The sequence below is a fragment of the Meriones unguiculatus genome, chromosome 12 (genome assembly GCF_030254825.1).
Source record: "Meriones unguiculatus strain TT.TT164.6M chromosome 12, Bangor_MerUng_6.1, whole genome shotgun sequence".
Classification (NCBI taxonomy): domain Eukaryota; kingdom Metazoa; phylum Chordata; class Mammalia; order Rodentia; family Muridae; genus Meriones; species Meriones unguiculatus.
Window position 1 is genome coordinate 66191215 of NC_083360.1, and position 26323 is coordinate 66217537.

The 26323-nt window shown below is 45.1% G+C and overlaps 1 protein-coding gene across 2 annotated transcripts in view; it reads left to right on the forward strand.

Annotated features, from left to right (window-relative positions):
• The first annotated feature begins 254 nt into the window (after nt 1–254).
• Nucleotides 255–26323, forward strand: part of Acer2 (alkaline ceramidase 2) — a 43333-nt gene continuing 17264 nt past the window's right edge. The window contains exons 1-4 of one of the 2 annotated variants that reach the window (XM_060365816.1): nt 255–505; nt 13443–13557; nt 14293–14434; nt 22971–23108. In XM_060365816.1, coding sequence (XP_060221799.1) covers nt 398–505; nt 13443–13557; nt 14293–14434; nt 22971–23108 — 503 coding nt within the window. In that variant the 5' untranslated portion in view covers nt 255–397. Of the gene's footprint in view, nt 506–13316; nt 13558–14292; nt 14435–22970; nt 23109–26323 lie in introns of those variants that run through there. The other variant, XM_060365815.1, reaches the window with a different exon arrangement.

Consider the following 26323-nt stretch of genomic DNA (forward strand, 5'->3'; position numbering starts at 1 on the left):
CCTAGTGTTCTTTACACAACCTGGACGCACGCGGATAAGCGCGACCCTCAAGGCCTTTGCCACCAGCTCGGCACCGGAGAGAGCTGGTGACTTCAGTCCCTGCTTCCACCCCGCCCCCGCCCCTACTGCTCCGGTCCTCCGGGGTCCTCTGCCGGTCAGGACCCGCCCCGGGTGGGCGTGACCGCCGAGCTCCGGGACTCCCGGGGGCGGGGCCGGGGCGGGTCTGCAGCGCCGGTGGCGGGCGGGTGCAGCCGGGGGCTGGGGAGGCCGGCGGGGAGGCGCCGCGTCCGGAGGAGGCTGCCCCGCACCGCATAAAGTGGCAGACGCGCGGTGTGTCCCGCAGCCTCTCGGGCCGGTAGCCACTGCGGAGAAGCTGCTCCGATGCTCCGGAGCGGCCATGGGCGCCCCGCACTGGTGGGACCAGCTGCGGGCTGGCAGCTCTGAGGTGGATTGGTGCGAGGACAACTACACCATCGTGCCTGCCATCGCCGAGTTCTACAACACGGTGCGGGACGCGGGAGCCGGAGGGCAGGCGGGCGGAGGAAGGGGGCTGTCCCCGCGGCTGCGGCGCCTGGAAGCAGGCGGCTGGGTGACCGTGGATGTCCCAGGCAGGAGTCGCTCCACGCCCCTTCTCCGGGCGCTACTTGCAGCTCCTTTTCTGCACCCTGCTCCAGTCCCTATCCAGGGCATATGAGCGCCTCCAGCTCTTCCTGTCATTTTTCTTCTTAAGGCTCCATTGTCTTGTTTGTCTCCTGTAGTCCGGGAGCTCAGGGGTCTGCGTCAACCCATTCTTCCACTTTGGGTCATTTGGGGACGTGAATCCACCGACAGGGGCAGCTCCCTTCCCCCCTGCCTGGGATCTTTGTGGCGTGACGCACCTGAATCTCATTGTGCGTTTTTGCGCTGAGTACCTGCTTTGGGTGCCCTGGGAAAGGGGAGCCCTTGGGCGCGTCCAGGAGCTGGGCTCACTCCCACAAGTTAGCATGTCCTTTCCACTAAACTATGACAATGTTGATCGAATTGTTTTAGTCCAGGATCAAGTTAATTGCTATCAGTTCTTTTTCTTGTTGCTTTTGGAGTCCGGTTTTGAGCCAGCTCCTGCTGGTGACAGTGATATTTGGGAGTGATGAGGGGTGGATTTTCTAGACTTGCCTAGGTCCCTAGATATGGACAAAGCGGAAATTTACAGAATCCTGGGATTTGGGGCTTTGTGAGAGGGAAAGGTTGTCTCTAGGAGAGGAAATGTCTCTGCTTTTCCCCTGTGCCGGTTTCTCAGGACTCTGGTACCCAATGTGACTTTGCATGATCATTTTTCTGGCTTATCTTTTTTGCTGTTCAGACACAGAAAACAGGAACTCCTAGTTTGAGTCATTGTGAGTTTGAGATTGTTATTTAGGATTTTCTTTCTTTCTCCCCCCCCCCCTTGGATTTCTGAAAAGAACCAAGAACCAGGCATTATTCTTGCCCCTGGTCCCTTTTATTCCCCCGTCCTTTACTTTTGATCCCCCACCTCCCCGTTCTTGTTTGTATTGCTCTTTTATTCCCGCGGCGAAAAGACTGGGCTATTGATCGAGCAGCAAGCTGTCATGCCCACGCGCTGGTATGTCTGGGGCTACGACCCAGAATTCTCCACCGTGCCTCACCTCAGTCAGTGCTAAAATACAGGGCTATCATCAGCCTCAGCATCTCTGCTTCTTGTTATATAGCCGGGTCAGCGGCTCGAGGGACCCAGACCTTTGACATGCAGAGACATAGGAAAAGATCTAGTTAGCGGAAGTGGCCATACCTCATTCTTATACAACCTGGTGGGGTATACTGCCAAGAAGTATACTCGGGCGCCAACAGAAGGGGCTGGAGCAGGGCAGCGGGGTTGGAGGGTAGGGGGGTGGGGGCTGGTACTTTCAAGGAGGAGAAGCATCAGTGGTAGCAAGTGAAGAATTGCTGAGAAATATTAAAGATTTTACCAGAGTTGAAGGAACGGCAGGTTCTTGCACACCCACCATGGCAGTTTCTGTGGAGTGTGCAGCTTCTTAGACTCGGTCAGCCCTGTCCTAAGGTCCCCCAATGCTCATGTATAGCTGCTCTAAGCCAGCCTCGAAAACTCCTCAGTGCTGGAGTGGGGGGGGCATTGACCTTCCTCTCCCTTCCTTCTTCCCTCCTCTTCTCTCCCCTCCCCTTTGGCCTCTCCTCGTCGCTTTCTCTTTCTGACAAGGGTCTTTCTGTGTAGCCCAGGCTGACGTTAAACTAGAGGTCCTCCTATGTCAGCTTCTCAGGAGGCCTGTGCATCTGGCTGCTGCTTGTTCATTTCAGTCTCACCCACATTGGGGCTGTATACAGTGAGTACCCAACTGTTTTGTAGCAGAGCTGCAGTGTTTGTGGCTGCTTCATCTAGCCCAGCTACCTGACGAACTTTTTCCTTGGGATTTAGAAGCCACTGCATTTTCTCTGCAATGTGGAGGGTCACAGAGAAACAGCTGGTCAGCTGGTTGGTGAGCGCCAGCTTCCTCCAAAGCGTTTCCTTCTCACGGTGGCTCTGCTGACCTGGGGGAGCTACCCCAGGGCTTCCCTGAGCCTTTCTTTCTTTCTCATGCATAAAGAATGCCAATGAATTGTTGATGCTAAACCTCTCCTAAGGTAGTAAGACAGCTGGTTTCTTTCTCTCCCCAACCCCCCTTTGGAGACAGGGTTTCTCTGTGTAGCCTTGGCTGTCCTGGACTCACTCTGTAGGCCAGCCTGGCCGCAAACTCACAGAGATCTCCCTGCCTCTGCCTCCAGAGTGCTAAGATTAAAGGTGTACACCACCTTGCTCATCTCATTTATTTTGTTTTAAGACAGGGTCACCCTATTGCCCAGGCTGGATGTTGTAATATCTAAAAAAAAAAAAAAAGGCTGTTGGGCTATCTAATGTTTATTATTAGCCCTAAGATTATCGCAGTATCATTTAACCTGCTAACACAAAAAATAAGACACAGGCACCTGTTAGATTTATAATTGCCTTATTTGTCTTGGGCCGGGCAGATATTTCACCTACACTGTCTCATATCCTCACCATCCATCTCCCAGCCCCCTCCAATGCCATCCACCTTAATCCTCCTCATCTGAACTATCTTCCATCCATAACCATACAAAACTTGCTTGTATTCTTCATCTGGGGCTTTTCATGCCATCATTGGAGTCCTTCCTCCAGGCCCACGTGATTTCTTCTGCATGCTAACCCATTGTGGTGTCCTCCTTCTTCCTCTCTTCTGTCCATCTGTCCATCTGTCTCCCATGATTCTCTCTTCGCTGTAAAAGGCCAGGAACATTAGCCACACCTACCCCATTCTACCCTGCCCAGTTATAGGCTGTCTAATCAGCCAATCAGGTAGGTTTACACAACAAGACTAGGTGTGCCCAGATCTTGAGGGGTAGTAACATGCATCAGACCAACCTCCAACAATTTACCTTTTCTGTCTAAATAAAAAGGCCATTTTTTTACAGTAAGAATAATTATGAAATGATTATAAAAACTAATATATATATACATAATGTCTAGTCTAAACGTATTTGGCAATCTTAAAGAAAATACCTATCTATGAGCGTCTAAGGTTTTGTACCTAAGTTATTTTTATAGTTTGTATCTATCAACCTAAAAACTTCTATCTAGACCTAACACATATTTTTAATTCCTAAGCAACTAAGCTAAGTGTAATATTATGACTATTTGGTCTTCAACCCCATTAGAGAATAGAATTAATTACTTGAGTAAATAGGAAGTACATGTTAGCAGCTTCCAAAAATTAGAAAATTGACAGAGACAGATGGACTTGAACTTACTGTGTAGCCCGTAATGTGTAGCCCATACTGTCCTCAGATACAGATCCTCTTGCCTCTGGCTCCAGAACACTGGGATTTCCGGCATGTGCTATCATGCCTAGCTTAATTAGCTATTTTGTAAGACATTGATAATTACTATCAATTTTGAGAAAAAAGTTAAAGGAGTTGAAAAAAAAAACACAATTGACAATTAAAGCAGGAGAGGACTTGGGGAGGATTTAGAACCTTGTTAAGGAGTCTAACTGGGTAATAGGTGACTACTAAAACTTTAGTAACTACTGGCCACTCTTAGCTGTTTGCTGTATGTTGGAGCGCCATTGCGTACTCTGCCATCACCACAGCCATCCATGGGCCATGTATCCATCAGCTAAAGAAGGGAAATCAGGGCCCACTGAGGTTATATCACTTGCTGAAGTAAAAAAATGACAGAGATGGAGCTACCGCTTAGCCCTTTGGACTCTACCAAGAGTTCTCTTGTAAATAAGCGCAAATGCTTCCGTAAGAAGCACTGCGCAGATGTGTTAGGTCTAGAGAGAAGTTTTTAGGTTGAAGTATTTATGTGCTTAGCATAGTATATGTTGTTCAGTTGGTGCATAACTTTTAAAGTACCTCTATTGGAACCAGCCTATTTTCAGAAGAACACACACATTTGCTTGATTTAAAAAACAGTTGGTTCCAGCCAGGTGGTGGTGCTGTACATGTTTCATCCCAGCACTCAGGAGGCAGACACAGCCAGATCTCTGAGTCCGAGGCCAGCCTGGTTTACAGAGCAAGGTGCAGGCCGGCAGAGCTCTACAGAGAAACCCTCTCGTGAAAATCCAGAACCCCAAAAAAAAGAAGCAGTTTGTTCAAAGCACTTTTTGATAGAAAAGTAATAATATGATCATGGTAGTCTAGAATCCGGATGTTACAGAGAAACATAGTATCCTCTGCTTCTTCTCAGACATTTCCGAGGCATGTACGAAGCACATGGAGAGGCTAAGGAAGTAAGTCAGAGGAATAGTGCTTGGCTGGCAGGCACGGGGCTTGGGTTATGTGCAAAATATGAATATTGCATGTGCAACACACTCAAAATTGTTTTTCAGTTCAACTGAAATCACAGTGTATAAACCGCATGGGCCTTGCTTCTTTTCTAAGTAATTTTTGGAGATGGTCATTTGTGCGGGTCTTTGCCAATGCCACGGCCAGCTGAGTAATGGTCCACGTGAGGCAAGAAGGAAATCCGGTTCACCAGGACTCAATATTGGGTGTTGGTTCAAACTTGTAGAGTCTGACACCAGGTAGTCTATTTTAGGCATATTTATGTACAGTGAAATTCATAAAAAGTTTCCGGTCTTGCGTGCATGAGGAGGCATAATTGCATGGAAACTCTTCTCAAAGTACCTGTGGCTTCTTCCTTGAAGGTGGGTCCTATAGATAGGATACAGGCATTATCTTAAGGCCTAGGGGAGGAGCTGGTATGGTCTTGGTCATGTAGATAGCACCAGAGGTCATCTTGGCTATTAGCCACCACTGGTCCTGTTTGTGGGTGTCTGGGGGAGCCCCTGGACACACAGATAGCACAAGTATTACCTAGCCTATTAGCCACCTCCATTCCTAGCCTTCTGGGTGGAAAACAGGTTATGCATGTCTTCCATTGAAGAGACAACCCTGCACGTTTAACATTCCTGGATTCCTGTCTGGGCAAGGACCTCTGGGCAACCAGCAGTCATACTGGCTACACAGAGCTATGTCCCTCTTCGTATTGTCTGGGTCATGCTCCCTGTAGTGGATTGGCCACAGTTCTCTTAGCCAGTTAAAGTCTTCTCAATGAACATTCGAGGGATGTTTCTGGATGCTTTATTGTTTTCATTTTGGCTTTTGAAGAGGGATACAGAGAAAGTCTACACATCTGAATATGTTTTTTTTTCATCTCTGGGAATCAACCCTAAGGCCTTCTGCATGCTAGACAAGCATTCTGCTTCTGAGCTATAACGTGGCCCACACAGATGTGTTTTACAACTCTTAATTCTCATTGGAGAATTGTTGTGTTGAGGAGAATGTTCATTGTTTTTTTTTCTGTCTTTAGTTTTGAAATACAGTTTTACCAGTCACTAGTCCTGACTGGTCTGGAACCTGCTAATACATAACACACAGACCTAAAACTTCCAGCCATCCTCCTGCCTTAGCGCCTACAGTACTGGGACTGCATACATGTAAACACGTCTTTACTTTATTATATTTATTTTTTTTCTTTAAAAACACTATCTCATGTGGCTCAGATTGAGTTCACACTCCTTATGTAACCAAGGATGACATTAAATACCTGGTTCTCTTGCCTCTACTCCCCGAGTGCTGGAATTACAGGTGTAAGTAGTCAGGTCTGGAGGATGTCCACTGTGAATGCTGATCCCTATGGCCAGATGGTCCACCAAAGAGAGGGCACACTTTCTTCCACTCTGTGACTGCCGCCTCGGTCTCTCTGTTCATCCTTGGCTTCAGACCAGCGCGGGTATCTCTTCCGAGCTCACTCATCACTTTAACCTAGCGTGGTGGCACACACCTTCATTCCTAGCACTCAGGAGGCAGAGGCAGGCGGGACTCGGAGAGGTCCAGGCTAGCGTGGTATAAACAGCAAGTTGCAGGTCAGCCAGGGCTACACTGTTCTAAAAACAAAAAGAACTCAATCTTTCCCATCACTTGTTCACCTAGGATACTGTTTTCTCTACCTACAACCTTTACTGGGTTGACTGATGTGGGTTTGTTTGTTTTGATTTTTAAGACAGAGTCTTGTCTTTAGCCTAATGTGGCCTAGAACTCACTCTATAGTCTAGGCTGGCCTTGGACTCAAAGAAATGATGGTCTACCAGATGCGAGCCAACATGCCTGGCTCCTTTGGGAGCTCCTACCACACAGGTCCTTTGGAGAAAAGTGCAGTCTGCTTTGTGACCACTGGGTCTGGTCTTTAAAGGCTCTGGGCTGACCAGTGACTTGGGAAGCAGAAACCAACAGGTATTGAAATAAAGTGAAATACATGCATAAAACCAGTCCATGGCCTCTTACTTCCTCCTCTGTACTCAACTATCTCAAAAAAAAGAAGGCTTAACTTTCTTTATGTGTCCAAGTCTGGGTCTTCCTATCTCATGAACAGAATATGTCTGGCTGAAGGCCTGCCTTACCATTTACTGCTGTGTGCCTGTCACAGAAACCAGATCTGGAAATAGTCACTGGGCATTGGGGTTCATAATAGTAGCGTATACAACCTGATGAGTTGTTGTTAGTACACTGCATGGGGGAGGGGGTGCACTGTGGGGCTGGGAGGGGAGTTGCGAGCAAACATCTGAGTGAACACCCTAAGTATCTTGCTTGAAGATTTTAATTAATGTCAAAAACATTTCCACTTGCTTATTTTAATTTCTTTATATTTTATTTCATGTGTGTATCTGAGTGTTTGCTTCTTTGTGTATCCATCATATGTGTGCAGTGACCATGGAGGCCAGAAGAGGGCATCAGACCCCCCCCCCCCCCCCCCCCCCGTCTGGAACTGGAGATACAGAAAGAAGGTGGTGAGCTGCTGTGCTGGGAACCTAACCTGAGTCCTCTGCAAGAGCAGCACTCTTAACCGCTAGCTATATCTCTACATCTATCTGTCTGTCTGTCTGTCTGTCTGTCTGTCTATCTATCTATCTGTGTGTACATGTGGAAGTCAGTTCTCTCCTCATACCGTTTGGGTTTAGGGATAGAACTCAGGTCCTTGAGTGTGGCAGCAAGCAACTCTCCTGCCCAATTTTCTTGTATTTTTAGAAGTGGAGGTCCTGTGCCTTGGAAGACCCTCTGAGCCTGGCAAACCAGGACATGCGGCCACTCCACAGACAGGAGTGGGACAGTGCAGTGGAGGACTAGGAGTCTGCACACAATTGAGACGCACAGACGATACGCTTAGCCAGGGTGACACCTTAGGCCGGTCCCAAACCTACGCTCAGCAAGCTCCTGCCGGTGCCTTGGTCAGGGCTCCCTGCTTCTATGGGAAAGGCTCATTCCGATGCATCAGAACCAGAGCAGGGTGTGTCCTTGACATGACTTTGGAACAAAGGCTGGATACGAATCCACGGAATAAGGAGCTCTTAAAGAAAACAATGCGTTTTGAAATTGTAATTTTCCTTAGTTAAAAAAAAAAAAAAGCCCGTAGACAGGGATCAAATCCAACCTTCAAGGGACAATTCAGCGGTGAACTTAGAACAGGCTCCCTTTGGCCCGACTATGCTACAGCCTTAGAGACCCACATCGCCTTGAAGGAGTGAGCTTGTTTCTCTGTAGAGACAGGGCCACAGAGTCTGCCTTTAGCCATAACTCATTTGTCTTTCTGTATTTATTTTGGTATTCCTTCCTCTTTTTGTTTTGAGAACAACCACCCTCTAATTCCGGCTTTTCCTTTCCTTATATTGATGTCTTTAAAAGGAATGGTAGTAGCCAGCAAGCCTTGGTAGTTAGGCTGTTCAGAAGTTGAAAAAAATGTGATTTTGGTGTTAGCAGGCAGCATAGATCAAAAGAGTGCCTCGAACAGTGCTTATATGTGGACTTAAAAATAATGTGGAGTGGTGGAAAATGCCTGTAATCCCAGAATTTAACAGCCTGAAGCAGGAGATTGCTATGGCTTGAGACCAGCCCAGGCTATACTATGAGACCCTTCTCAAAAGCTTAAAAAATAATAATGCAGGTACAGTAAAGAAACTCATGCCTTCATGAATAGCATATGAACGCATTTATGTGTGACAGGAGTGTTCCTTGCCTCTGGTAATAAGACTCTTTAGAGCCATGTTAATAGACAGCTTGGCAGTCATAGTTGCACTTGGCTGAAGCAAGGGCTATTGATAGGCCTTCGGGTGACGAAGATACACTGGAGTAAAAGTCAAGATGCATGCGTGATAGAACAGGACATGTTGTAGCACACCTGTAACTGCAGTACTAGGCAGGTAGAGGAATCAGGAGTTGAAGGTTATCCTCGGCTACCTCGTGAGTTCAAGTCCAGTCCGAGCTGAGATCCTTCCATAAACAAGCAAGCACACTGTATTTCCCAGCCTTGTAAAGGAGACTCTAAGTTGGTGCTCTTTCCCCTGAAAAGTAGGTAAAACAAAACAAAATAAACAAAACAAGAAACCCTCCTGCTATCTCCACCAGTGTACAGCAGTGAGCCAAATCCATGTGCACCAAGATAAAAAGGTTAACAGGATGATGGTGTTGCAATATGGGACGCATTTTCTTTTAGTCATATAAATGCAAAGAAAAGGATTGAGGGTTTTCATCCAGAACAGGTTTTATCTCTGGGAAAAAAGGTAGAAAGGAGTTTTTAACCTCATAGGCTGTTCCTGAGAGGAGGTGCCTGTCCACAAACATGAGGGAGAACGATTAAGCTACAATTCAATTTCTCTACTCCTTCTCTGTCTTTGCTTCCCCTTCACCACCTTCCATTTCATCTACTATTCCCCCCACCATATCAAACTCAAATTTAAGTCACGTGATAAGGCTTTGAGAGCACAGTTCTTCGATACCAGTGAAAGGAAAAGACAAGAAGTGCCTGTGTGAATGGCACAGTTGGAGGTGAAACCTGGGTGGGGCAGTGGGAGGAGGCTGCTGGCTGGCTGGCTCTGGGTAGTGCTGCTAGTAGCCAGCCTTGGAGACTTTCTGAGTCTTCATATCCTTAAGGCAAGGGATGGCTTTGAAGACCTTTCAGCTTCACACTGAAGGGTAGCTGGCTCTTTAAAATGTTCCACTAGAAGTGAGAAGCTGTGCCCAGAGCATGAGCAGAAACCTCTGTATGGAGTAAGTCCTATTTCACCTTTTTTTATTTTTTTAATTTCCAGGTGCTGGGGATTGAACCCAGGGCCTCATGCATGCTGAGCAAGGACTGTACCCTTGAGCTTTATCCTCAGCCCTCACTTCTTTTTTGTTTTAAACATGTTTTTTAAGTTATTCTTTATACAATAAAAAAATCATATGTATGGGTATTTTGCCTATACTGAATCTATGTACCACGTGCATGCTTTGTGCTCATAGCTGCCAGGGAGGGTGTTGGGTCTTTTGGAGGTGGAATTACAGATGGTTGTGAGCAGCCGCTGGGAACTGAACTCTGGGTCCTCTGGAAGAGCATCAAGTGCTCTTAACTACTGAGCCATCTCTCTCACTCCTCACTTAGTTCGTATAAATGAGAACAGTTCTTTCTCTGAGCCTGAGAAAAAGAACATTTACTCAGTTTCACTCAAGGTCGTCAATAGTACATAAAGAGTCTGTTTTCTCAGTTTATTATTCTCTTATTTCTGTTCTTTCTAAAATCCTGTATCATCTCCAAGGGGTGCCCGAGTTCTGAGGTTTGCTAAGATATTTTTCTCTCTCTCTGTATGCGCGCACATGGATGCACGGCATATGTGCATGCACATGTGTGTGTGTAGGCCAGAGTTTAAAGTTGGCTGCTGTCCTTAATCCCCTTCTACTTTATTGTCTGTGGGACCCAGAGCTCACTGATTTGGCTTGACCCACTGCAACCAAGCCTGAAAAATCCTCCTGTCTCTACCTCCCTAGCACTTGCATTAAAGCGTGAAACCCAGCTTCTCACGTGGGTGCAGGAGTGCTGGGTGTCCAGGCTTAAGCCCTCCTGCTTGTGCGGCAAGCACCTCGATGACTAAGCCATCTTCCCAGCCCCTACTGTGACCTCTTTTATTGGGATGGTACCTGTGTGGTTTCTGAGCTGTGTGTGTGTGGGGGGGGAGCCCTTCTGCCCTGCTGTCTGGAGTTCAGGTGCCCACATGGTTCCTTTGAGCCGTCCTCAAACTCACATTTCTATATTAGCCAACAGGTGTGGTCATGTCCTTTCTTTGTGTGTGTGGATGTGTGCCTACTGTAGCACGTATGTAGAGGTCAGAGGACGACTTAAGGAAGTTGGTTCTTCCCTTCCACCAGGTGGTCCCGGGAACTGAACTCTGATTGTCAGGCTTAGTGGCAAGTGCCTTTATTCATTGAGACACCTTGCCAGCCTTGCTCTCTTGATCTTTCAATTTTGAGGCAGGGTCTCACTAATTGGCCCAGGCTGGCTGTTAATTCACACTGCAGCCTAGCAAGGCTTACTTGTGATCCTTTTGGCTCACCCCCAGAGTATCTGGGATTATACGTATGAGCAGCCAGGCCTTGCTCTTTTTATTTTTTAAATATGTATTATTATTATTTAAGATTTATTTGTTCTCTATGTGTATGAGTGTTTTGTCTCCATGTATATATGTGTATTACATACATGTCTAGTGCTTGAGGAGGTTAGAAGAGGGTGTTGGATTGCCTGGAACTGCAGTTAAGGATGGCTGTGAACTTTCATGTGGTTCCTGGGAACTGAGCCAGGATCCTCTGTAAAAGCAGCAGGTGCTCTTAACCACTGAGCCATCTCTCTAGCCTTTTTATTATTTTAAGCATGCGTGTGTGTGTGTGTGTGTGTGTGTGTGTGTGAATGTAGTGCCTTCTGAGGTCAGAGGCATGGTATTCTCTGGAGCTGGAGTTGCTGCAAGAGCCACCTAATGTGGGTGCTGCGAAGCCTGGTCTCTGAAGCAATGGCCCATGTTCTGAACTGCAGTCACTTGTTTTGTTTCTTGAAGTCTCTCGCCTCCCACCTCACCTCCAGTGTTAAAGCCCATGTAGACTTAGAGGTTATCTTTACATTCTCCACGCACAGGCCTGGGCCAACAGCTCCTCATTCAGCAACTGGGGACCACGCTTAGAAAGCTGACTGTCAGGGGAAGGGAGGAGAGGAAGGAGGCGGCGCCCTTGGGCCGAATGTCCCTACCGTTGTATACCTACTGGGATGGCCTGACTTTAAAAATGAACAACAGAGTATAATACGGTCCAGTAAGGGCACACTGTTGGTGGGGCTGTAGAACAAAAGCGAAACGCCTCAAAAGCCCACTGGTGAGAGCACAATTACAAAAACACTGGTGCCAAGTCCGCCTCTGCTCCGATAACAAGTACCTTAAATCCAGCCATTTACAGCACCACAGTTCTGCAGCCTGAAAATGCAGCCTGGAGCCAGCAGATCAGTTGTCTGAGGAGCTCATGGCCTCTCTGCTGCTGCCTCTTGCCTTTTCTTTCTGTCTTCCCACCCTCCTGCTCCCCTTCTTCCTCCTTTTGATCTATACATTCATTTCATTTGACTTGTTTTTGTGGTGATTCTGGTGATTTGAAGTCAGGGCCTTACCAATGCCAGACAAGCATCCTACAACTGAGATGTACTGAGCCAGGTTGTTGAACTGTGCTTTACAGCGTGGCTTGTGAGCACAGATGTGGCTAAAAACTAAGACTTGTCGTATCTGTGACATTTACACTGGGTTTAAAAGAATGTGGACTAATTAATCGTTATTTTTATTCAGGGCATATTTTCCTTTATTGATTTACTGGCTTATTTTTTTAAAGATTTATTTATTTTTTATTTTGTGTGTATGGGTGTTCTGCCTGCACGTTATGGCTGCGCATTGCATACATGCATTGCCCATGGAGGCCAGAAGAGGGCATCCGACCCTCTGCCCTCTGGAACGGAATGGGAGGGAAGGTTGTGACTTTTAACATGGGTTCTGGGAATCAAACCCAGCTCATCTAGAAGAGTAGACTGTGCTTTTAATTGCTAAGCTATCCCCCCGGCTCCTGGTTTGTGTGTGTGTTTGTTTGTTTGTTTAGGTTGCCTATATTTAACTAATCAAATTCACTCCTTCTAGCCTCAGTTTCCCAAGAAGCTGGGATCTAGGTACAAGCTGTCTTGCTAGGCTAATGATATTTTAGTAGTGATTACAAATTCAGACAACAATATTTATACTATGTTACATTAGATAAAACATTATTAATTTTTTTTAAAAAAAGAATTGAGTGTTTCTTGGAGACATAATAGATTTAAGTGCAAATAAAATTTGCAAGTTATAATACAAATTTCTCTCTCCTTTTTTCTGGGCTGCTAGAACAGTTTCATAATGCAGCACATATGACCTAGGCTCATTAAGTGGCTGAATCTCTCCTTGAACTCCTGCCCTTCCTGCCTCCGTCTGAGTGCTGGTATCACTAGCCTGCGCCACCAGGCCTGGCAGCTCTCCTGCTCTCATGACCCCGAAGCATATAAACTTGATTTTCTTCTAATAGCTTTTGATTAGGGTCAGAAAACTGACCGGGTAACTGAGAGGTACCTTGGAAAGATTGATTTCCTCGTGTGGAAAGCCAGAGTTGTTGGTTCTTTGAATCAGGAAAGAAGTTTAGGACATTTTCACAGCTTGAAGCATTCATGTGTCCCCACCCCACCTCCCTGTTGATTGAGTCCAGGGTTTGATGCTAGGCCGGGGCTCTAGCCTACAGGATGCTGATTACAGTCGCTTCTATGATCATAAGAGGCAGCAAGGAGCCTCCTACATGGTCTTCGAGACGTTCTGAGTCTCTGTGTCCCGTCCTCCGCACTCACCCCTAACCCCACCACGCTTGCGCTGTGTGTCTGCAATTTAAAAAAAACACAGCGCTTGCGCAAGATGGCACAGTCACCGTCACTCCAGTGTGCCGGGGACACACCTGGAACACACAGCTTTACTTCTCTAGGCTTTTTCTTAAGGCTAATCTTTTCGTGCTTCTCTCCCCTCCAGATCAGCAACTTCTTGTTCTTCATTTTACCGCCCATCTGCATGTGCCTGTTCCGACAGTATGCGACGTGCTTCAACAGCGGCATCTACCTAATATGGACTCTGCTGGTGGTAGTGGGTAAGCGGAGTCCTGTGAGAGCAGCGATTGAAAGGGAGGAAGTAGGACCCCGCATATTTCCTGTCCCCTCTGAACATGATGTTTTGTAAACTGGAGTCGCTCTGACGTCTTAGCCACTGCTCCCCTGATGCCAAAAGAACTCTTGAGTGCTGGCCTGATAACAAGGCTGCCTGTAATTGTCACATACCGGCGCTCAGCCTCTGTGGGGTAGCCACTGGTGGTGTGCCAGCGTGGCTCTCTGAGAACTTCTGAAGAACCTCTGAAACAATTGAAGTCCGATGAGATGTGGCTCCAAAGGACTTAAAGAAAAATATTTAGACGCTGGGTCCCTCATTGTTCTGTGAAATACTTGTGTGATTCCCGTTTCCTCTCCGGCTGTTTGGGAATTCTTGACAGGGAGATAGTGTCGACTTTTATTTACTGCCTGTTATCGTGAAGGTTCAGAGGACGGAGACAGAGTGTGCCTGACTGTGGAATTCTTACTGTTGTAATGTGCTGACGTTTGAGCCCAACCTGAAACCCTCTTTCCAGCCTCTAGGTCTGCATTGAGTTTCTCTTTGTTTGTTTCTTTTCTTTCTTTCTCCACTCCCCCCGGCCCGTCTCTGTCTGTCTCTGTGTCTTTCTCTCTCAAGAGTGAGCTCGTGATTCCTGTAGCACCTGAAGAATGGCTATCCTGAAGCTGTCTGTTTGGCATTAATCTTTATTTTTTTTTTTGTTGGTTGTGATTGCTCCTAGGAATTGGCTCTGTCTACTTCCATGCAACTCTTAGTTTCCTGGGTCAGATGCTTGATGAGCTTGCCATCCTTTGGGTTCTGATGTGTGCTTTGGCCATGTGGTTTCCAAGGAGGTATTTACCAAAGATCTTTCGGAATGACAGGTAAGTTTGTGTTAAAGGCCTTTGCTAGATGTGGCTGTCGATGTAAGACACTCATCAAGCAAATCACTGTGTGAGTGGGCTCAGCTAGTGACAAGCTCAGCACACACTTGCTTATCATCCACCAGTTTAATGATGCGACTGTACATTTGAGCCGACAGATAAGAGAAGAAATGCTTGGGGAAGAATGTACATTATGTTAGAGACTAAAAAGCCAGAGATCTCATTTGTGTGATATGAGCAAGAGTGAAAACGCTTCCAATGGAAGAGAATCTTTTTTGGGTTTCCTTTGGTTTCCTGCTAGAATGTGTCCTCAAGTGTAAACCAATCCACCAGGTTCATACACATGAAGCAGGTTTTTGCTGATGACTGTTCTTTAAGATACAGAGGTAGCTTTAGATTGCATCATATTGGCTTTTTGTTTGTTTCTTTGTTTTTTTTTTATTATAACACATACAGATAAACACCATTGTACACTCTCTCTCTCTGTGTGTGTGTGTGTGTGTGTGTATGAGAAAGAGAGAGACTCAGAGCTGGAAACCTAGAATTTCAGGAAAGGGTGCATTTCAATAGCTATTGTGTTAGAATTACATGTTCATTTGTTTGATGATTTATTTATTATTTATACAGTATTCTGTCTGCATGTGTGCCTGCAGGCCAGAAGAGGGCACCAGACCTCATTATAGATGGTTGTGAGCCACCATGTGGTTGCTGGGAATTGACCTCAGGACCTTTGGAAGAGCAGCCAGTGTTCTTAACCTCTGAGCCACCTCTCCAACCCGATTTTATGGTTATTAAGCAAGTATTTTGAACACTTATTTTATGCTATGTGTTTTTTCTCAACCCTAAGATAAACAATAAACAGGGCAACAGTGTCTTCCTCTAATGCTCCTCCACCGAACCCAGGCTGGGGTGATTGCAAATCAACACACAAATAAGGGTGATGAGTGTCACGCTGGGAACGGGAGCTGGTGGCCTAAGCCAGTGACGGCTATGCTGATTTCTAGTTTGATCAGAGGGAGCCCAACTGGGAAGCTATGTGAGGTCAGTTCTCATTTGAAGGCAGAGAGAAGATCAGCCCACTGAAGATGAGAAGTGAACCCAAACGTGTTAATACAGATTCACCTTCAGGATACTCTGTTTTGTCAAAATACATATAGAATATGGATAAACAGTTGATCTATAATACATATAGAATATGGATAAAAAATTGTAGTCAGTGAAGCAAGCTATGCCTGTCCAGGGAAGAGTTATATCAGAACAAATAAAGCAATTAATGATAATTTCTGTGCGTGTTGGAAAGGGGCAGGAGCTATGCAGTTATTAAAAATGAAGATTTCAGGGGCTGGAGCAATGGCTCAGTGATTAAGAGCGTGGACTGGTCTTGCTGAGGACCCAAGTTCAGTTCCCAGAACTCATGTCAGGTTGTTCACAATTGCCTGTAACTCCAGCTCTGGGAGGTCCAAGACCTCTGAGCCCCGTGAGCACCTGCACTCATACTTATTTAGATAGATATAGTTATTTAGATTTACTAAGCTCATCTTCAACTACTAATCTTATTTGTAATTTTCTGATTAGTGTCAATAATATGTTTGAATTGGATCACATTTTAAAAAAAATAATTCACTTATTACTCATAGAATTTGTGTTTCTTCCTGACATTAGCATTCTGTGATTCTGTGATATGTTTAATGAATGGCAGTTTTAAATATTTATTATTACTTTTACTTTATTATCTGTGCATCTGTCTGAAAGTATGCCACATGTGTTCATTTTCTATCGAACCAGAGAGGATGGTGGATTTTCTGTAGCTGAGTTGCCTGAAGTGGAAACTCTGTTCCCAGTTCAGTTTCTCTAAAACAGCAGCAAGTGCTCTTAACGGCTGAGCCAGCTCTCCCGTCTATAAGTCATGTTTTTAATTTTGGTTCTTGGAATTGAATTTCGGGCCTTGAGGATGTTAAGCAAATAGTTTGCGTTGTATCTCCTGGGTCACTTTCTAAAAATACAAACAAGCAAACAAACACCAGCCACCACCAACAAAACAAAACAACACCAAAAAACAGAGAGAAATCGCATTTCTTTAGAGTATATTTACATCCACAGTGAAATTGAACAGCATGTACAGCTCTTCGCATAACTTCCTTGATTCATTATCAACACCAGCTCTCAACCAAGAGGTGCCTTGTTACTGTTGACCAGCCTATAGTAATACACTTTTTTTTTTTTGGCTCAAATTTCAAAACATATATGTGAAGTGTTTTACTTATTTTTATGGCATATCATTCATTTACTCTCATTTTATTTTCTCAGCTGCCTCTTGGATTTTAGAATTTTTTAGTAATTATTCTAGAACATAGAAACACACATTAGTAGCTAATCCAAGTCTGCTCTAAAATCACACAAAACACGCTCTCTGTGTTGTGTGATATACTACATCAAGGTATGTGTAAGTATCATTACTTACTCATACATGTAATTAAGAATAAAATAAATAGAAAAAAAAAGATTGTTTGTTTTTTGAAGCCTGAATCAGAAGAATATTTGTGGCTACAGAAAACACATGGTACAATTCTGTGTGCATGTGATAGCCTACTTTTAGGATCAATTGAGTGGATTCCATACACGCATACATATATCCGCATATAAAACAACATACATTTACTATTATTTTGATGTACTTATTTGTATTTATGTGCATGTCTGTCTAGTGTGTGCATGTAGGCCAGAAGAGGGTACCTCGTCCTCTGGACCTGGCATTATGATGGCTGTGAGCCGCCATGTGGATGCTGGGAATAGAACTGGGCTTTCAGGGAGAGTAGATAATTGTCTTTTTGAAATGTTTGTTTTATTTTTAATTATGTGTTTATGTGTGGGAATGTGCACATGTGCATGCAGTTGCCCGTGGAGTCCAGAGAGAGCTGTCAGCTTCCCTGGAGCTGGAGTTACGTCCAGGTTACTGTGAACTGACTAAGGTGGATGCTGGGAACGGAATTTGGGTCCTTTGTAAGAGCAATATGCATTCTTGACCACGGAGCATCCGGCCCTCATGCTTTCATTTTTGTTGTTGTTGTTGTTTCGCTTTTTTTTTTTAAATTACAGTTTATTCACTTTATAACCCAGATGTAGTCCCCTCCCAATCTCACAATTCTTCCCTCATTTCCTCCCATGCCCCTCCCCCAGTCCCCTATTTATAAATGGGAAAAAAAAATGAGAAAGAGCAAGTTGGTATTAGAGCTTTATCTTACCTTCTAATTAGAAGAGAAAAGTATGCTCTAAGGTCCCTCCATTCCTTCTTTTTTCCCTGCCTTTTTTTCTGCCTATGTCTGTCTGTTACTGGGAACTGAACTTAGAACTTTGCACACACTCTGCACCTTAACTACAACCCAAGCTGCAGAAAGTGTGCTTAATAATGTGCTCATTGTAAAGTACTATGCTGACCCACCACAGGATCTCCTGTAAAACTCAGACCATCTCAGGAGAAGCCACATAAGTGCAAGGTAGAAACCAAGAGCATACAGCAAATGCCACAGGCAGTTTTGCAGGTGAGAACTTTTAACTTTACCCACCAGCTCCTGGGGTGCCACTGCTCACCTCTGCTGTTGCACTCTGCAAGGCTCAGGGACTGACCTATGGGAATGAAGAAACGACAGACACATAGACAGAAAAGTTGGGATCCGGAGCCATGGGTCTGATGGAGATGTACCCATAGCAGCAGCAACTTGGAAGTTCTTTCTTTTTTATACATTTGAATGAGTCAGGGTTACTGTATATATCTGAAGCAGGAGGCAGATACTGTAAACAGCTAAGCAGGAGTCAGGGCTACTGTATACAGCCAAGCAGGAGGCAGGATTAGTTAATCTCGGCAGGAGGTCTTTGTACAGGAGCAGTCTCAGGCTGTAAATACAGAGAGGAGGAAGCCGCTGTGGACATATTCTGCATGTAAGTCAACATCCACACATGGACCAGGGGAAGCCTTTGCCATTCCCATGAGTCTGAGTCACTGTGGTCCTAATTTGACCATGCTTATGTCATCCACACATACACTCAGAACTTCATCAGCCCCTTATACACTCTGGTGTGTGTTAGTTTCTGCATTGAGATCTTTCAGGTATTGGGATCTGATTGAGAAACTGAAGAAATGAGAAAAAGGATTTTCTCTGTTTGTGGCATTCTGTAGTCCCAGGTTGAAATTCCAATCAGCAGTTTTTACATAATGCTTTGAGTTTATGTCCTAGGGCTGCAAAATAAAAATTTTTTAAAAGAGAAAACAAAATTAAAAAAAAAGTATATAGACTATCTTGCTTCACAGAGAATGAAGATTCTTCTGTGCAAGAAGCTGCTATAAAACACAGTAAGATGTACATTCATAAGATGTCCTAATTGGGTTTCAGTTGCTCTGATGAGCACCATGACCAAAAGCAACTTGGGGAAGAAAGGGTTTATTTCAGCCTATAGCGGGATTCCATCGTGAAAGGAAGTCAGGGCAGGAACTGCAGGCTGGAAGCAGACTGTGGGAAATGCTGCTTTCTGGCTTGCTCCCCAGGCTCACTGTCAATTACTTTCCTTACACCTCCCAGCACCCCCTGCCCAGCAACCCATAGTGGCTGGGCCCTCCTCTCCCACACCAATCACTAATCAGGAACGTGCCTCCAGAGACAGACCAGTCAGTGGGATCACCTTCTCAGCTAAGGTTTCCTCTTCTCCAATGAGTCTAGTTGACAAAAAAATTAATCAGCAACAAAAGGCAATGCTATCTATACAAAGTTAGTATTCATTATACCAATAGAATACAATTGATAGGTTAGGAAAAAACAGAGTCTCATTTTGCTTAGAAATCCCAGGACTTTTCAGAATATACACTTAACTAATGGCTATGAATACTTTAAATTTTTTCATTTTCAAAGTAAGAAAAAAAAAGGGTTATTATAGGCTAATGTAATGCACTTCCCAAAAAACCTCTCGTATGTGCTTTTTACGATCTCTCTTTACAAAACCTAGAGCCAGCTCTCTTTTGGATTCTACTTTATTTTTAGTATCCTGAGTGGCTAGGAACAGGCTAGGCCCTGCCTGTCTCAGCACACGGAAGGCTAGAAGCCTACACTCTCTGGGCCTTGGTCCTCCCTTATGAAGCAACAGGGCCCCGTGAGCTCCCTGAGGCCCTTCCCAGGCCTGGTGTTGCAGCATCAGGGATAGCAAGGGCTGGCTGCTCTAAGTGATTTACTTTCCGATGGCTGACACTAGTCCTAACCATCTTAGGGGACATCTCAGAAGTTTGTGGACATGGTTTCATCATTCAGAAAGTCCGTCTCAGTTTATAGGAATAAAGGTGACATTACCAAGTACTAAATATATATAAACAGGATCAGTGAAGGTTGAAAACTGCTGTTACTCCCTTAAAGAGGAGTAGATAATGGTAACAGTAACAGCTTTATTACGAGATTATGGTCAGGAAATTGGGTTGCTAGATTTGGGTTTGGACACTACAGAGTAGAGAGGTACTAATGGTTACATTACTGTGTGCTCTGGCATGGGTCTATCTGTGCTGGTGGAACCACCAGCCATCACAGTTTAGGACACACACCCTCAGGGCCTCTGGTGACACTTGCTCGGGCATGCTGGGCTGGCCAGCCACGTGGCCTCTGTTTACTTCAACTGGTTGCAAAATTGTGTGCACGCACAGGATGTCCTCACCGTCCGGGACATTCCTGCACTCCCTCTGGACCCAGTGTGGGGAGGTGTCTGTGCCTGTCTCCCAAAGCACAAGCCTTTAAACTATTTGGCAGTATTATACAGAGTCTTTGGGGAATTATAGTGGCTGTTCAGCCTGCTATTCTTCAGAAGATATTACCAACAATAATATTTGTTTCTTTTTTTTTGTTTGCGTTCTGTTTCATTTTGAGACATGGTCACACTCTTAGTCTAGCTGGCCTCAACTCATAGCAATCCTCCTGCCTCAGCCTCCCAAATGCTGGGTTTACAGATATGAATCCCAATGGCCAGCTCAACAACAGTGATATTATTAACGTAGTATTTATTCTGAAAAAGGTGGTGATAATGGGTCTTATGGGCACATTACGTGCACTGGGCTTTGTATTAAGCACTGTAGTGCTCCCAGGAATGCCACAGGTGCTAGCAGTTCAGTTTCAAGTGGGAAAATCTGGAGGAGTTAAGCTTCTTGCGAAGGACCCGCAGCCACTGAACAGGGGCCAGGGTTTGTGAGTGCATTTGTCCATCTGAAACATCTGCGCTTTTAATTACTGTATTCTTCCCTCTAACCTGTGCTTGAATCCCAGCCACTGGGTATCGACTACCATACCTTGGAACCTTATTTTCTCCCTCCTCCCAGCTTCTCCTTTTCCTTTCTTTCTTTCTTTCTTTCTTTCTTTCTTTCTTTCTTTCTTTCTTTCTTTCTTTCTTCCTTTCTTTTTAGAAACAAAACAAAACCAAAACAAAATAACAACAATAAAAACCAAGGTCTCCAGTGTCCCAGTCTGGCTCCAAGCTTGCTAGCTGAAGATGATTTTGATCTTCTAATCCTCCTGCCTCCTCCTTTCATGTACTAGGATCACAAATATGCAGGACCACACCCAGTTTTTGAGATGCAATGGATGGACCCAGGGCTTCGTGCATGCTAGGCAGGCACTATGCTACTTCAGCTACATCTCCAGCCTGTGAACCTCTGGTTACATGCTTCCAATTGAAGGGTGTGTGTGTGTGTGTGTGTGTGTGTGTGTGTGTGTGCAAAACAATGTACAGATGTGGTGTACCTCGAGAAGAGAAGGAAACACATGGGCTTGTCCTGTGATAGCAAGAGGAGAGGGAAGGAACAGAGACAGACCAGCAAAAGGCCCTGGCCTTGCTGTGTCAGGAGCTTTCAGGGAGAGTTGCTCAGGGCCCAGAGGACATGTGCCTGGTATTGGTGGGGGCTGTCCTCAGGCTGGACAGACAGCTTTGCTTCCGGTGGCTGAGTTCTGGCCTGTCAGGAAGAAAACACGAGTCTCTTGAGATTTTGCTGCCTGCTTCCTTTCACATACATCTGTTCCCCTATGGTTTAGAGCTACAAAGCCTGCTCATTGCAGTTAGAAGGCTGGCAGCTTGATCAATGATTTCCTGTGCCTTGATGGTAAATGCTTTTCTCCTTTAGAAGATGCATTTGTATTTTGAAGGACCGATACCCTTTGATTTCTTTATAATAGAACTTCATTCCGATCAGTTTCCTAACTGTGACCTGTTCCGGGGCTCTTGGCCAAAACAAATTCTGCTAATGACAGAAAACAGAAAGTACAGGAAAATCATGTGCTCCTTAATTTAAGCCGTGGATAAGGCCTCTGAGAGTGGCTAGGCCAGGGCCTTTTTTGCTCTATACTTCAGGAAACGGGGTTGCTGGAGAGAGGAAGAAGCATGTCCAGGATCACGTCGCCACTTCTGGCTGGCTCCACTTCTCTGAAGGCTGTGAAGAGAGTGTTATTGATCTGTCATGTTAAAATCATGTCAAGATAAACTTCCAGTTTATGACAGACCTACAGGCTGCCAGGAAATATTCATCTTATTTGAAGAAAATTTTTTTCACAAGACTTTTAGTTTTGTAGGCTGGGCACACAGGGTTTTTTTTTTTTTTTTAGTAGTAATGTTTATGCTTTATAAATGTCTCATAAAAGTCATGCATATTGACTTGTTAGAACTCCTTGGGGCTTAATGAATTCTATGATGTTTTTTCAGTTCATAGGCATGCATATTCCTGAGTTTATCTTTGTAAAGGCAGGGTTGAGTAGCTGCAGCGAAGAGCTTAGGACCTGCAACACCTAAAATGCTTCTGATCCTTCACAGGGTCTCAAAACAGGCGATGTAGCTGAGGCTGGTCTTGAACTCCTGATTCTCCTGCCTCTACCTCCCAAGTGCTGGGATTGTAGTCATGTGCTACTGTGTCTGGCTTCTACAGAAAGGGCTTGTCAAGTCCTGCAGAAGAACATCTGAAGACACACAGAAAGAAGAGCAAGGAAATCATTCCCAGTCTCTCCCCCAGAGGTTGATAGTGGTTTAACCATTTTCACAGCTAACTGTTTCCAAAGTCTTTGATTTCCCAACAGTCAGCTCCTAGAAGTAGAGCAGACGGCTTTCAGCTCTGGCTCATTTTTCACCTAACAATACTTAATGTAGAACAGGGCTTCTCGATCACTGTGGGTCACAACCCCACCACAAATCAGATAATCTGCGTATCAGATATTTACTTCACTACTCATCACAGTAGCAAAGTTACAGTTATGAGGTAGCAACAAAAATAATTTTATGTTTAGAGTCCCGACGACGTGAGAAACTATTAAAGAGTTGCAGCCTTAGGATGGTTGAGAACCACTGTGGTAGAAGTTCTCAATGTGCACAAATAGTGCTGGCTGCAGCCTCCCCAGCAGTGGCAAGCAGTGGGAGCATACTCGCCCAGCATGCGCAAGGCCTTGGGTTCAATCCTCAGCGTGTGGTCAGGGGGGCATGTTAAACAGATGTTTAAATGCTAATGCATTTTGTTTAACTTCCACCGGTTTAGGGGCAGGTTCAAGGCGGCGGTCTGTGTCCTGTCTGCGGTTACAACATGCCTGGCGTTTGTAAAGCCCGCCATCAACAATATCTCTCTGATGAGTCTCGGGGTTCCATGTACTGCGCTGCTCATTGCAGAGCTGAAGAGGTGGGTACCATTCGCACAGTCTTACGTTGCCTGGGTAACCATCTTCTTCTGGGAAGTCGCAGATGAAGACTTCAAGTTCAGATGAAGAAACATTTTTTTTAATTTGTTTTTTATTCTTAATATATATTTAAAAAATCTCTATGTATTTTATTTTGTGTGTATGTGTATTCTCCTGAATGTATGTATCACACCATGTGTGTGCAGGAACCCTCAGAGATTAAAAGAGTAGTCTGACCCCCAGACCTGGAGCTGTGGGTTGCCTGATATTGTACTGAGGCCAAACCTGGGTTCTCTGGATAGAGCGGTAAATGCTCTTGACTTCTGAACCATCTAGATCCTGAGCCCTTCCAGAAATACTTTCTGGGGGCTAGAGATGCGGCTGTGTGGTTAAGAGCACTGGTTAAGAGTGCTTATCCTTGGCTTTCTTGCCAGCACCTACATGGTGCCTCCCAAGCATCCAACACCCAATCCTGACCTCTGCAGGCACCAGGAAGGTACGTGGCACACATACATTCAAGCAAAACATTCATGCACACAACATTAAAATACTGGAAAAAGCCAATTTTTTTTTTAGGTATTGTATATGGGTCTTCTAACCACTGAATACATATGAACATTTTTTCTCATTTTAAGATTTGCTGAAAACATTTGTTTTTTGTTGTAGTTACTTTAAAAACGTATTTGAATCCAGCCGGGCACTGTGGTACACACCTATAATCCCAGCACTCAGAGGCAGGCAGATCTCTGTGAGTTCAAGGCCAGGCTGGTCTACAAAGTGAGTCCAGGACAGCCAAGGTTACACAGAGAAACCATGTCTCATAAAACAAACAAACAAATAAAAAATGTATTTTTTTTCCAGACAGGGTTTCTCTGTGAAGCCTTGGCTGTCCTGGACTCCCTTTGTAGACTGGCCTTGCACTCACGGAGATCCGCCTGCCTCTGCCTTCTTGAATGCTGGGATTACAAGTGCCTACTACCGCGCCTGGCTCATACTACTCTTGTTATAAGCTCTGAATGTCTGGATGTTTAGAAACCAGCTCCTGCTATGTAGCTGAGGCTGGCCATGCTGGGGGCTTACTCATATCGATCTTCACATCATAGCTCCCTTAGTGCTGAGATTATACGTGTCAGATACCATGCCCATGAGTGACTTTAAATTTTTTTTTTAAATGCAGCATTTTATGTGTATGGGTGCTTTGTATATATGTCTGTGTACCACTTGCACACCTGGTACTTGAGGAAGCCCGAGGAGGAAGGCATCAGATTTCCTGGAACTGGAGTTAAAAATGCTTGTGACCCATCATATAGATGCTGGAAGTTGAACATGGGTCCTGTGGAAGAGCAGCCAGTGCTCTTAACCTCTGAACCATCTTTCTAGCCCCCGAATGTTTTTTTTTTTTTTTTCCAGACAGTTTCTCTGTGTAGCCCTGACTGTCTTAGAACTTGCTCTGTAGACCAGGCTAGCCTCGAATTCAGAGATCTTCCTGCCTCTGCCTCCCGGGATTAAAGGTGTGTCCCCCCCCCCACACTGGGTTTAGGCTGTTTTTCTTACCTTTAGTTTCTGATCTGCTGAGCTGCTTACCTGACTCCTGCAATTGCAGGAGTCACAAGTTTCGAGAGTTCAAGTTGACAAACCAGGTTCCTTACCTGTTTTCCCCATTCCTAGTTTTCTTTGTAGTGTTTCCAGTTGTCCTAAATAGGAGTACACTGTCCAGATGTCCAAGTCAGAAGCTATCTTTCCCTGGACATCTCCTCAGGTTTCTGTCATTGTTCTATTTGTTGGCAAGGCAATAGCAATACAATTCAAAGTTTTTACACACATCTCTGCTGCCCCGTAAGTTGAGGGTATCCTCCCCTGCCCCCCAACATGCACGTTTGAAGCTTCCCCTTGTCTGTTCTCTACCATTCTGACTTCTTTGTCTTCATTTGAGCCCAGGTCCCTCTAGCTCCAGGCCCTTGGTCACACTAACCTGTTTCTGACTTTTGGTGTGGTTAACTGTCCTGGTCCTTTAGTTTGGGGCTCGGCCATTTATGTGTACTCGTATTGTCCTCCTTTACAGCACTCACTGCAACCATGATTAGAAAGTAATTTAAGAAGTTTTGTTCAACTTCTGCTTGACACAGAGGGACAAAGCGACACTGCATAGACATAGCTCAGCTCTTTTTTGTTCCCTGCTGTAACTCAGTTACTGCCCAAATCTCAGTAAGGAAAAGGAAAGGAAAGGTTCCCTGCTTTGATAATATTCCCAGAAAAAAGGGTGCTCTTGGCCCTCTGTGCATTTCCTTCCAACGTCTTCCCTGTTCTCACATGACATGTCAGGTCCAAGCCATTCTCTCATTGTGCCTTGCTTTGCCTGGGGGGACAAAGAGGAAGGACTGTTTTATCGCTCTGTTTCTCTCTAGCCTTCCTTCCTGAAGGTGTCTGGCCTTTAGAGTTTCAGTGTCTGGACCCTCCCTCAGCAGGAGAAAATGAAAGTTTATTCTGAGTCAGGGTCATGACCTGATATTGCTGAACTTTGGGATGTTTAATTCACGTTGCCAAGAGACTTTCCTGCATTTAAACTGCTTTAAAAACAACCTTCTATGGGGCCTGGAGAGAGAGAGGCTCAGTGGGTGAAAGCTCTTGTAGAGGCTTTCGATTCCCAGCACCCACGTGATGGTTCACAGCCATTGTAATAACTCCAGTTCCAGGGGACCGGACACTCTCTTCAGGAGACTTTTCGAATCAAGTCACGCACTTGGTGCATATGTACACACGCAGGCAAAATGCTCAGATGCATAAAGTAGATACATCTAAAACATTTTTTAAAAAAATGATATTTAATAGAAAGGTATCGTTTTCTGATTCTAAGAATGATTCTTTTATTCTTAAGAAGCACCTTGAGAATACAATAGAGGAGGCTGGGTGTGATAGTACATGCCTTTAATCCCAGCACCAGGGAGGCAGAGACAGGAAAACCTCTGTGAGTTCAAGGCCAGCTTGGTCTGCAATTTCAGGACAGCCAGCCGGGCTACAGCATGCGAGTCTGTCTCAAAAGCCAAACAAAACAACCGCCACCCCACCACCACTAAAGGATCAATAAGAGAAGAAATAGTGGGCACTGCTCTCAGGATTTTGTATTTGAAGCCCAGTCCTGTTGCATACATTAATTCCGTACAAGTTTCCTTCTGAAACTTGGCCTCGCATTGATATTCTGATGAAAGCCCTGACAATG